Source organism: Borostomias antarcticus, assembly GCF_949987555.1.
Source record: "Borostomias antarcticus genome assembly, chromosome: 20".
In the NCBI taxonomy this organism is placed as follows: Eukaryota; Metazoa; Chordata; class Actinopteri; order Stomiiformes; family Stomiidae; genus Borostomias; species Borostomias antarcticus.
Window position 1 is genome coordinate 11,376,973 of NC_140253.1, and position 12,758 is coordinate 11,389,730.

At 46.8% G+C, this 12,758-nt stretch overlaps 1 protein-coding gene across 1 annotated transcript; it reads right to left on the reverse strand.

Annotated features, from left to right (window-relative positions):
* Positions 1–1,715: 1,715 nt before the first annotated feature.
* On the reverse strand, positions 1,716–9,617 carry mgarpb (mitochondria localized glutamic acid rich protein b). Its single transcript, XM_084454673.1, has 5 exons — positions 9,484–9,617; positions 6,150–6,253; positions 5,565–5,613; positions 4,973–4,984; positions 1,716–3,916 (listed from the first exon to the last, which is right to left on the reverse strand). The coding sequence occupies exons 1-5, from the start codon at positions 9,554–9,556 to the stop codon at positions 3,327–3,329; spliced, it is 828 nt and encodes a 275-aa protein (XP_084310799.1). The 5' UTR covers positions 9,557–9,617; the 3' UTR covers positions 1,716–3,326.
* Positions 9,618–12,758: the final 3,141 nt, after the last annotated feature.

The following is a 12,758-nucleotide window of genomic DNA, read 5'->3' on the forward strand; positions in this document are numbered from 1 at the left end:
TCTTTTTTTGTTTTGTTTTAATAACAATTTAGAATCAATACATTAAAAATATATATTGACTCGTTTAATATTATATGATTCATTCTTTATGAATAAAATGGCAATGTATTTTTACCCCACCAGGGGGGCATCTTGCACTCGGGTGTGGAAAGATGCCCCCTTTACACACACAAAAATTGTACTATATCATCAAAGTTGTTTTTTGTTTCAATTTAAATGGCATTAATGTGTAATGTCTCCAACATGACTAGCATGTACTGGACTTGTATATACTAAATGAATATCTAAATATTTAACAAGCCAAAATTTGACATTGGGTCCTCTATTTTATCTGCTATTAGGCCTACATGCACTAATAAGTGAAAATTATATGCTAATTTTCGAATTATAAAGTAGGCCTGATCATGTAAACATGACATTTGTTTTGTTGTGCAATTTGCCTTCTCCATAAATAAGAATTATTATTATTAAACACTGCAAGCCTTAACATCTACAGTATGGATCAGGGTTGAAAGGTTCCACTAGGTTGCATAGCATGGGTCAGCATTCTAGTGGAGATAGATTCACCCAGGAACTCATTACAGCTTCAGGGACTTACCTCAACTGTCGCACGACCATGGAGGGGGTTGTTCAGGGACTGGGGGGCTCTACAGGGGGACTGCCCAGCCGTTTCATGCTCCTTTTAATATACAGTACGTACATCAGAGGGCGAATAGTAGTCTGTCCTGTTGTGAACCCAGTCTCAGGACTACCAGTACAACACAAGTGCACTGGAGGAACATTGTCAGTGTGACAACTAGTCTATCAGGTCCATTTGTGGACATGAAAGGAGTACTAATTAGCAGTGCAAGGAGTGCTAAGGAAGGAGCACTAGGCCCGGTGCCACTGTAGAACTGCGTGGGTGGCGCCTCGTCATTTCCAGTCGAGGGAGAGACAGTGGTCTGTATGGTCTGCGTTGTATGAGACACTTCTACTCATTGAAAGGGCAATTAAAATACTTTAAAATGAATTGTAAGGGCACTGAAATTAGTGGTGCATTAGAGAAAGATTAAAACAACTCAATTAAATAGTGGCACCACTGCTAGTCTTGTGAGTTTAACGTGTGAAACGCATTGGAACTGGATTGGATTCTCAAGAACCTGTCGAGCAGGTCAGGAACTGTCAAATCCATCTGCTGTGGTTTAGACTGGTTTGATCCAGCACTGCCAGACTATGTAAAGGGAACAATTACAAATTCCCTGCTATGCCATGAATTCAACTACAGTAGCATGAACAAAGCAGACGCCCTATAGTATAAGTTGAACAGCAAAGAGTCCAGAATCACTATCAGTAGCTAATGACTACCCATTCTAAAACTAGGGTGTTAAGTACTAACAGGGTGGGTGGGTGTAAAGACTACATGTATGGTGTGCAGCAAATGCACTAATAGTGCTACAAACTGCAGTAGTCAATGTTTAACAAAAAGCTGCCTTTACATAATGCACAGGTTTAGATATCGATTTGAGAGGGGTGGGGGGGGGAGAAACAGTCACCAAGCATTCTGTGCATTCTGTACTTGTCAAGAACTGGGACCTCAAATGAGGAAAAAGAAATCGGAATATCAGCAATAATCAGGGAATTGTACTTGTCCCGAAAAAATGCAGTAGAGGTCCAAAAACATGTCATGACAATGTCTTTATTGAATTACTTCAATTCTCTTATTTATTCACTGAAACATCTCAAACATTCCCTAGATAAACACTATACCGCACCAGTTGGTCTTGGACAAGTTTCCAGACAGTACAAAATTTTCCCAATATCAGTGGGGAGAGATGGGAGATTGTGAGACGTGTTTGTGGGTTTGAAAATTGTTACTTTTACAGTTAAGAAAATAGTTGCACGGTAACAGTATCGGCACAAAAAGAAAAAAAGACAAATGTAAGATGGCTTCGATTCGAGATGGGGTTTGGATAGAAAAGACAGTGGTGAACGGTGAACCACCTGGTGTGGCAGAAACAGGAGCCGCAACAGTGTCATTTGTGAGAGTATCAACTGTGCCTGACAAGCATGTGTACAAGTGAGAAGCCCCTTGGTTACAGATGGGCTTGTGATTAACTGGTAGTGGACTCTAAAGGAAAATGGAGTCTTCCACACAGTTACAAGTATCAGCGCTCCACAGAAGAGGTAAGGCAGGTCAAGTAAGAAACTCCAGTCAGGTGGGTCGAAAGTAAGCTTAACTGGCTTCAGGTTCGGTAAAGTTTGAAGGCGTTGGAAGTCATCTCCACCCCAAGCACGGATCTGAGATCAGCTTATTTAAAGAAGTCCTAATGGGTTCAGCTTAGCGTTAGGGTAGGGGAAACGGATCCCGAGTCTGTGCTTGGGAGGGGGGGGACTTCTCCCTGGAACAGGTCTAAAATTTGACGAGGAAGGGTCGGACGGCGATGATGTCATAATATTCTACAGGAAGTTTGCTATACCTGTAGGAGTATATAGGGAAGCCCACCAATAGTTTAATTAGTTTCCCTCTACAGAGGGAGTTGCACTGGGCTCGGATATACCTGAATTCCTGAAGTGCTTCCCAGTATGACATCACCGTCTAAACCTTCATCTCATTTTAGAAAGGCGTGTGAGCAGCAACGTGAGGAAGAGAAGGAAACTAGAGCAGTAGGAAGGAGGAGGAAGATCCAACAGGTTTTTGGTCACATTTCACAATAAGATGCAGCAGAATTAGCAAGCAAATTCGCTCCCTTTTCCTGGATCCAGCTATTATATTTGCATAATCAACCATAACCTGCTTCTAGTGCATCACGCGTGAGCAGTTTCCTCACTTTTTTCTGAATTTGCAGGTCACAAGTCAAGACTGAGTGCAAATTGATTTTGTGGGGAAAGGGAACCACTGGCATAAGGTCCTCAACAGAAACTTGACTCGTGTCGCAAAGGGGGAGGTCATTCTCTCCATTTGAAGAATTCAGACAAAAGTGAGGGAAATCAAAGTGCCATCTTCTGTCCTGGGTTTTAAGGTGCACTTGGAATCTCTTTATAGTTGGTATCAGGGACTCAGGACAACTTGATTTATACATTCACAACTCAACTTCCATCCCTTCAACCCCCCCATACTCTACGCTTCTCTCCAAATACAACCGTTTGTGAATGTGAACATCGACTGTAGATCTGCACAGGTGAGAATCAGCATTAACTAATGTCCTTAAAGAATAAAAGTCCACCTCTGCAGTTTGTCAAATATTGTAGATATGGGTCTGTGGATAGGGTAGAGAGTAGGGTAGAAGGGGACACCGCGGCTAACCCCACCCCTCCCCTCGAGGTTAACCTTTAACCTCTGACCCCTTCTATGCTGCAACCTCAGCGGTGGGGGCGGCCTCTGCCTCCGGGGCGGGGGCGGTCTCAGCGGGGGGAGGGACTTCCTCTACAACCGTACCGGCGCTCTCGGCCGCAGGGGCCTCCACAGGTGCTGCCGGCTCCTCGGCAACGGCTTCCACGACAACGGTTTCCACGGCAGCGGCCGCCTCTGGTGCCGCCTCGGCCGCCACCTCAGCCACGGGTTCGGCGGCCACCTCGGCCACGGGTTCGGCCACCGCGGGTTCGGCCGCCACCTCGGCCACGGGTTCGGCCGCCGCTTCTACAACGACAGCCACCGCCTCGGTGACCTCTGCAACGGGCTCCACCACAGGCTCCGCCACGACCTCTGCAACGGGCTCCGCCACGACCTCGACTGCCGGCGCCACTTCAGCGGCCGGGGCCTCCGCGGCGACCGCCTCGACGACAGCTTCGACGGCGGGCTCGGCTGCAGCGGCCGGCTCCTCTACCGCGGCGACCACCTCAACCGCCGGCTCGGCGGCGGGTGCCTCTACGGGTGCCGGTTCAGCCGGGGCTTCTACCGCCACCTCTACCGGCACTGCCTCTGCTGGAGCTGCTGGTGCTGGAGGAAGAGGGGAGAGGTGGTTAAGAGCTTCCCCCAGGAAAGGGTGATGCAGCCTTGATACCTGGAGCATGTGGCCATGGCCTCTGAACTGCAGAGGGTTAGCAGCAGCACTAATATGACTTGCAGTCAACAAGGATAAACCATAGGTCAGCAGCCAAAAGAGACGTTTACAAACAGACGTGCTGGTTTTAAATGACATTAGCGAGGCTAAGCGCAAACGCGTCAGCCCAGTGACAGAAACGCAACCGTTGTTGGGACAGGCCACAGAGCCGTGGCTAGGTCCAGGTCAACATGCTAAAGCTAACCAACATTCTGACTGACGTATGTTTAATTCTGTATGGTCTCATTGGGAAAAGGAGAAATCAGCAGAATCATTTGAGGTGTGAAGGAATTGGACCAGCAGCATCTTGGCCAATTAGAAAAAGAACATCAAATTATTTTGAAAAGCAGCATAGTCGGGACTACTCATTCGCTCGCTCAGATGAAAACAGATTCAGAAAATCAAAACTTGCCCAAAGACGTGACGATCTTTATCAAAGCTCAGGAGCTAAAGTTCAGAAGTCCATAACTGAACATAAGTTTACCTTACTCGTGCAAGAGTTCTTAGTTATGCATTCATAGGTTCATAGGGATGCAAATAGGGAAATATTGCAACAGTTCCTGCTTGCTTTGAGAAGCATAACTATGGCTGTGCAGTTCATTTTGGCAACAAATGACATTGCTTGGCAGGTTGTGTCATTGTCTGGAGTATTGACTTGCTTGACGTGATAGAAAGAAAACAGGTGTGCGTGTGTGATTGGGTGTAGCCATGACAAAATCAGGTGTGGAATAGAATGTTAATAAAATGTTGTAGATGGACAAAATGAAGACAAAATGGCCACCACTGCAAACAGTAAATAGAGGGCTAAGCCATGCACTGAAATGTAAAAGATGCCACGTGAAGCCAAAACAAAGTGAATATCTGTTTCATGCCTGTTGGAGCATAAGCACCCACAGCACCAAAGTCACAAAGACAGACGAGCATGCAATCGACATGGTTCAGAAACTACTCACCCTCTTCTGCACCTGGAACACAGAGAAGAGCACAGTTAAAAATGGTGTCTAAGGATTTGTATTCATAATGTTAGTACTCTGAGGTAGGCTATGGGTAGACTCTCGATGGGCCCTGACCAAGTACCTAGGTGACCCAGTGAGAGCAGGTGGCTTCAATCCAAACTAGCCTAGTCTGTCTGGGCAGAGAGCTGTGTCATCCCCGGGGCAGCTCTACACAGGCGAATCAATCGCTGACAGAAATTGAGTCTGACAGGCCAGATTAATCACATTCAGACTGAGCAATCTACCATGTTGGGCTTCTGGATGCCCCTTGCCAAAACAGTCTCTCGTCCCGGCTACAGAGACCCTCATGTCTCCACCCCACTACCAAGTTGAAACAGCTAGGCTCGGCCTCTGAGGTGATGTTTTGGGAGTTTCAGTTAAAAGCTACATTCCAAGTTTAACTGTTCAATATTCCAGAAAATTGTAAATTGTCAACAGTTCAGTTATCAAATCATATAACTAAATAATTCTTCCAATTCATGTTTCTTTCAATGGGTAAAACTTTCCCAAGTATGTGAAACTGAATGCGTGTCTGTATTGCAGTACTCACTCTTTGGACTGGGTTCTGCTGTATTGCCACCAGTCACTGACTTGTAGGCCTGTAGGGGACAGAGGAAGGTTAAGACATGACACATTCCACAACAGCACAGGGAAGAGTCCATCTGAATTTCAAAATGGCTGCCCCCATCACAACCATTTGACACATTCTTAATATTCCCACTCCCCCCCCCCCCCCCCCCCCCCCAAAAAAGGCTTTGTGGCCAGGGTTCCTGGGGAACTCGATAATTAAATATTGAAAGTAGTAGTTAATGCTAGTCTTGTGATGACCAGACAATCTGGGATCTCCGCCTTCCGAAGGTCTGGAGACTTGAAAATAGTCGCTGTCCTTTGTGACAATGGTTTGAAACTCTAGCCTACAGTACAATGAGTGTTGACAGAGAAACCAGTCCGAACTTATGCTCTTCCACTGCCCGGAATGTGGTAACATCTAGGCTGTCTCCATGACAATAGTTACAGCTGAGGCCAGGGTTCCCAGGGGGACAGGCCTGCATGTGTGACCGCACTGCTAGCTTCCCGCTACGACACAAAACACGCAGGAGCAAAGAAACTGAAGGGACAAAATGGCGGTACTCACGTAGACCACGGCGGCGGTGATGCCCCCTCCACACAGCACGATGTAGGCCATGTTGGTGGCCGATCCGCCAGGGATCCCGAAGGACATCTGCCGCGCTGGAGCCACTAAGGCGGAAACATTGGAGAAGGGGGGACACAGTTAGGGGATGGACCAGGTCCAAAAGGGAAGTCGAAACTATACAGAAGAATAGGAAAAAAGGTTGCATACAGTAAACCAGGTGCCAACAACAGTGAGCAGTAGAGGTTGCTCATAAACACTGCTTACTTCACCGCCTAGATGTGATTTTTGTACTACGATTACTATAAACCCAAGAGGAAAGCCCTGTTTCCTATCCATGTAAACAAAGGATTTACCATGTTGATTCATACACTTTCAGACTGACAGTGAGGAAGAGATGTCATCTAATCTGGGCAGATGCCTGGCTAAGACCTCTAAATCACAATTCTATGTACAGTGCCAAAACATCTTCGAGCACGGTCCGAACCGCAAAACTGCCAATACCTTGCATGGCAGCTGCCGCCATTGGTGTGTGAATGGGTGAATGAGAGGCCATTGTAAAGCCCTCAAGGACAGTCCATTAACCATTTACCAACCATTTCATAGTTGAGCTTTGAGCTGGCCCAGTCGACCCGAAGTGGAAAGGGTCCCCCTCAAGCGCAATGAACACCATTATCTCCCTAGTTACTAAATATGACGCGCACCCCCCCAGGCCAGCTTCTGGATTCTGTCGATCCTCTTAACAGGTCTAAACAACGATAACATTGTGACATTCAGTGCCTTGCTTTTAAAATGGAAGCGCAAAATCCAGTCCTTTGAGGACCTGAGCGACCTGATAACAGGATGTTGTGGCGCCGATGGTGGGGGGGGTTTTACGTGTGGTCAGGGGCACTGGGCAGCTCCTGTTGGGTAAAAGATCTGCCTGCGTTTACAGGATTGGCAGTGCTGCAATTAGGCTTTTCCCAGGAATAAAACTACCTTCATCAAAACTCTGCCTGATCTCTACCAACAGTCGCACGCATGCTGCATGACACACACGCAAATAATGCAAATTTGAGTTGCGTAGTGCAAAATAAACATTATGGTCAATATAACCTGGGTTTTAACAGACCTATATTCCATACATTTAACGTGGGCAGAAAAAGGCACACAGACACTTAAGTGTAACATCATATACTGTAGGACACCAGGATTGGTTTCAAAGTTCAAGCTGAGGTTTAACTTAAAGATCAGATTTCACTAGAATGCAAAGGTCTGGAGGGGAGGCCCGTCTGAGAAAGAATTTCGATATGTGGTTTTGCTGATCGCGTGTGCGCGCGCGCGTTTCTAACAGGCGCTCTAGCCCGCAAGGGAGCTAGCAGCAGTAAGGGAACACAATGTACAAAACAGAGTAGCCCAGCCTGCCTCACTCCCTCCCTTTTCACATGCAAAACTCTCCCATTTTATCCTGCGCGTCTGCAGAGCACACATGTACACACGGACACGTGCGCGCGCGCACACACATACAAGCGCACACGCGTGCGCGCGCACACACGGACAGGTTATTGATATTCCAAATCACAAGTACACTAATAATGGATTGTATTTTGCTTTTATTCAACATTAAGACTACTGCACAGCTGGCCCTACCATACCTGATCATCATCTCCCCTTCATAAAGATCACAATCTGGCCTAGTTAAAGCTGATCAGTAACAAACTCCAAGACAGGTGACAGCGACATCACGACAGACCCCGACACTAATACCTGTGACACAGCACTGTTGCCGGCACCAACAGTCCAGCTATTAATACAGGTATAAGCAGTTAATCTGTGGCAGAGGTCAGACATGGCAGAAAGGACACGCATGTGCTCGCATGTGCTCCCTGCAGTGTCAAGCCGGCCAGCCACGCCCCCTCCTCCCCCCTCCTCGAAACTGGTGTGACATCAGGGAAGCAACATGGCCGACATGACCCATGTGAACATGTGTGCCATGTATACACGGGAAGGGGAAATATGGAAGGTGGAGGCAGTCGTGCCAGGCCCCATCCCCCGAAGGACACACAGCGGGTGTATTATGCAAGGCAAGATGGATCCCTGCTGTTCCTTCAGCTGAATAGGAGCCTTTCTTCACCCACCCCTCAGGTTACACATGTGTACACACACAACCTTGCAATGTGTCTCTCACACACATAGGCTTGCCTTGCACACTCACTAGGCCCAAAGCCTACCATGAGGCCTATTATGGACGGTTCTCTCTAGGGATCAGTAAAACCTGAGTCAGCAAAATTCAGTCTGCAATTACCAGCACTCTGAAAGCAGTGCTGCACCCCTCGTCACGGTGATAGTTGGAAAAGTAGCATTAACTGTCAACCGGAGTGTAGATGGGCCCAACAGTTTTTCTGCAGATTGTGGAGTTTATCCAGCATTTCAATCAAAGCAACAGCAGGGCCCACGCGCGGTGCAAACATGCACCATAAATTGAGGTTAATCTGAAAACGAAATGAGGACGCGTGATACAAGACAAATCCTAAAATCTAAGCTTGTGTAGAAGGTCATCTCTAAATGCATCATCAGTCCCCCGAATATGCATAAATAATTCAGCGCAGATAAATTTTTATTTTGGAATTAGGAAGAGCACAACAAGACGGATCAAGTTGGTAAAAAAAAAACCTGCGTCTTTGTTCCATAGGAGCCATTGGCAACATGCATCCCTCACCCACACGTTCCCCCCGCACGTGAACGCTCTAGGACATCTTGTCACCATCCAGACTCCATGTCCATGCACAGTAGCCTATACGAAACAGTGGCAATGCTTGGTGTTTCAGCAATGCATTTGATGCCACGCGTTATGTAAAAAGGATTGTCTTGGTTTTCTCGACTGCGATGCGCTGTTTCATTAATTAAACGGTGAGTACTGAGTGTTCCAAAAGCAGGACACACCTCCCTCGGAAGGGGGCGTTTGCCCGAAGTTGCGCTGAAATGTTTTCGTTAAAACCCGGTAGGCCTAGGCCTACTACTACTTTTTTTTGCCGTATTGATCACCAATTGTTTGCTTTGTATTCGACACAAATCTATCATCTATTAAGATTAGAATGAATGAACCCCACATATTCGAAGCAAAGGAAAACATGGAATCGTGAAGAATCGAGGAGGAATATGGAGCAGGTAAATAGTCTAAAGTCTAAAGGTGAATCTAACAAGAAAACAAACAAATAATACACTTATGTAGCTCAACGCTTAGCCTATGCAATTGTCAAACGCGCGCACGATGCATCAAGATGCACAGAGGCATCGTTCGCCTATCAAACAAATCAACTCTTGTTTTTTGTTGGAGACAATATTCCAGGCCACTCACCATTTCTTGACGAGGGTGCAACTGTCTTTCGTGCCAGTGGCCCGAGTCTCTGTAAAGCCCGTCGGCAGAACATGTCTGTTGGGTTGCAGTGGTAAGTGCGTTCCGGAGCAGGCTCGGGGGATAGATGAGTAGAGGTGAACCCTGGCCCTGCTGCTGTGAGACTGAGGATCCTCCGACAGGCGCACGCCCCCTCTTTATACAACGTCACTCCTTTCGAGTTGAGAGGTCACGATAACACGTGGTTTTCGGGGACTGACAAAAGACGTCGAACAACATGTCCTCCGAGTAGAAATACACATGTAGCCTATGTTTAGAGTAGATTAATACTATTTTGGATAAAGTGGAGTGATGTGGTGATAGTCTGATAGCCTACTTGCGCACTGTGCGCCACGAGTGCAAACAGATCTAGACCACAGTGGCGCATCCACTCAGATCTCGTTCTGATACGCTCACTGTGACACGATACATTACATAGGCTGTAGCTATATTTCTGAGCATAGCGTAGCCTATAGCCTAATAGCCATTCAAATAAACGGACGACTCGTCCGAGAACGACCCAGAAAGATAAAAATAAATATGCCTTTGATTGGGCGCGATATTAAGTTAAGCCTAACGCATAAACATCAACGATGTGTCGATCTCTGCAGCTTCCTCTGTTCCGAAGCACCCTGGACAACAAGCTACCCCCTGCGGGATAGTTGAGTGGATTGTGGACCGCTCTCTCGAAGGTCACTCGTGCATACAGAAGCTCGATCTGTAGCCTATTATATAACACTGTGCCTCGGGCGCTATTGTGGGCCCACATTTGCGTGACTTTAAGAGCCAGAGCAGAGATCGGATCTGTGTTATCATAGCACGGGATGTAGCCTAACGCGGATAGGAGGAGAACCGCTCTTGCAAAGCGCGTACCAGAGATTGGTGAGCGCGCAAGGCAGCGGGGTTTTCTATTCTAGTTGATAATATTATCAGACACTCCCACGTGTATATTAGGATCCAATCTATAGAGCTGATCTCCATTGACTTGGCACTGACTAACCAGTGAATAGGCTCGTTCGAGATGAGCAGCGCCTCGACAGCGCCTCGCCTTGACGGTCAACGAGAGCAGGCGGGGGCGGTGACTAACCAGGCCAGATCCAGCCTGGCTTAGGGGCGAGGTTGAGTTGTTTCTGTTCAGCACTGGTAGGATGGAAGCTAGTCATGCTGAAATAGCTGTGAATTGAAATTACATGAAATAATGTATGGTTAATAAAGATGGGTCTTCAGTTCCAATGTGTACTATTTGCCCCACTATTTTAAGACTATATTTATTTGCCCAGGGACTGCGGGTGGAAATTAGCTGTCTAGCTATAACCTTGTACAGTGCATCTCTCCCTATTCTATAGGGTAAATGTCTACAGTACCTTGTCCCTGTCTTAAAAATCAATAAAAATCAATCAATCAATCAATGCTTCCAATGCTAATCCAGCACAATGAGAGCGGGATAGCCAGTTAGCTCATGGGCTCACAACAACTAGAAGCAGCTTCCATAACATTAATGGTAGCGGTCAGTGGCTAAAGCAGTTACACTGATGATAACAAAGTCATCCCCACCGGGAACCCCGGTCGCCTGGGTGGGAATCCAATGCTCTCACCACTACTCTACTTGTGCAGTGGAGATCGGCGGGGGGGGGGGGTTTGTGTCCTTCCAGTCCCTAGTGTGGGTTGGGGTTAGAACATGGGTTGGGGTTGGGACAGGATCTAATCTATAAGGCAAGGGGTAAAGGTTGGAGTGAAAGGATGAACATGTGGAGGTTTAGGGTTTAGTCCCATAAAGTCATCCCCACCAGGTCTTCAACCCCAGTCTCCAGGGTGGGAGTCCAATGCTCTCACCACTACTCTACTTGTGCAGTGGAGATCGGCGGGTTAATTTTGGTGTCCTTGATTTTGGTGTGCTGGGACTACTGCCTCTTGTGGTGCCAACCAGTCCCGTCTCCAAGGGCGGGCATTTGGGGGCCAGGCCCGCCCACTGAATCAGCTGGGCCCGCCCTGAACGAAATGCAAAAGACGTAATCTCTGTGATGACGGAATGACCCCGGGCTATTCTGCATCTGATTGGCTTACCCTGATATACTTTAACCAATCAAACTGACCACTAAAACCTGACCAATCTCAACCAAGAAAGGCACCATATTAGCCAATCCCAGGCAGAGTAGGGCAGATCAGTCATTCCGTGCCGCGCGGCCATTTTTGTAATGTTAACGACATACTAGTGCAAAAACTTGCATCCATGGAATGAATTATTAGTGGATGTCAGAAGATTCAGAAGTAGTGGCGAATGCTCCTTGGCTTACCCATACAAATACAAATAAAACTTGAATTGTGCGCTTTCTTTCAGTGAAAGAAGGCACGAAAATCGACTTTCAGACTGTTTTTGACTTAAATGCGTATTGTATTCTGCCATATCGCTTCATTTTCATCCGTGTTTAGCGTTTTGGTAGTGCTCCGTTGCCCCCTACAGTCCTCATGAAAATACAGTCCACGTTACGGTCCGTTGACCGGTCTTACTAGCTCGTTATTCACTTAACATTGTAGGCCAGGTAAAATGATGCAACAACTTGGCATGACTGTCCCATCATTCACATCACCTATTGGTCAATCATGTTACCCACTTTAGCTATATAGCTACTGGCAGCATCAATGAACATTGAAAACGGAGATCATGAGTAAACTATTTGTTGAAAGTTGATTACAAAATGAAGTGGATTAAATGAGTTTGGGTTACGATATAAGGTAGGTATTTTGTGATTAATTAACAGTTGTTATGGCTGTGCGTTTTGCTTTGCCTAGATTTAATCGGCACTCGAGAGCGTTAACTTTGCTTCCTGGAGCGGTGGGCTAAGGCCTAGTAGGCTAGTAGGACTAAACACTGATTAGTGAGGGAGTAGGCTATTGAGTCCTGTGCCCTAAGGGGGTGTATTTTATCGTTCTGTCATTCCTCTTCATGGTGCTTGCCCATTGTTGTCATATAATGGCTCTGTAGTTTATTTAGTGTGTCCCTAAAAGTTTGGTTTTTTCGGCCTAAATATTGCCCTCTTATTCGCTCGCTCTCAAATTATTGGCCTTTGTTGATGTGTAAAAAAAAAACATCAGTAGCCTAGGCTACTATAGTTTTCCTGTAGGTTTTTTACAAAAAATGCCACTGCTCAGCGCCCTTCTGGTGCTGTGAAACCTCCCATCAGGGTATGCTTTGAAAGCGCATCCCTCCCAAAAATGTGCACGCTGCGCACTGCTTCGCT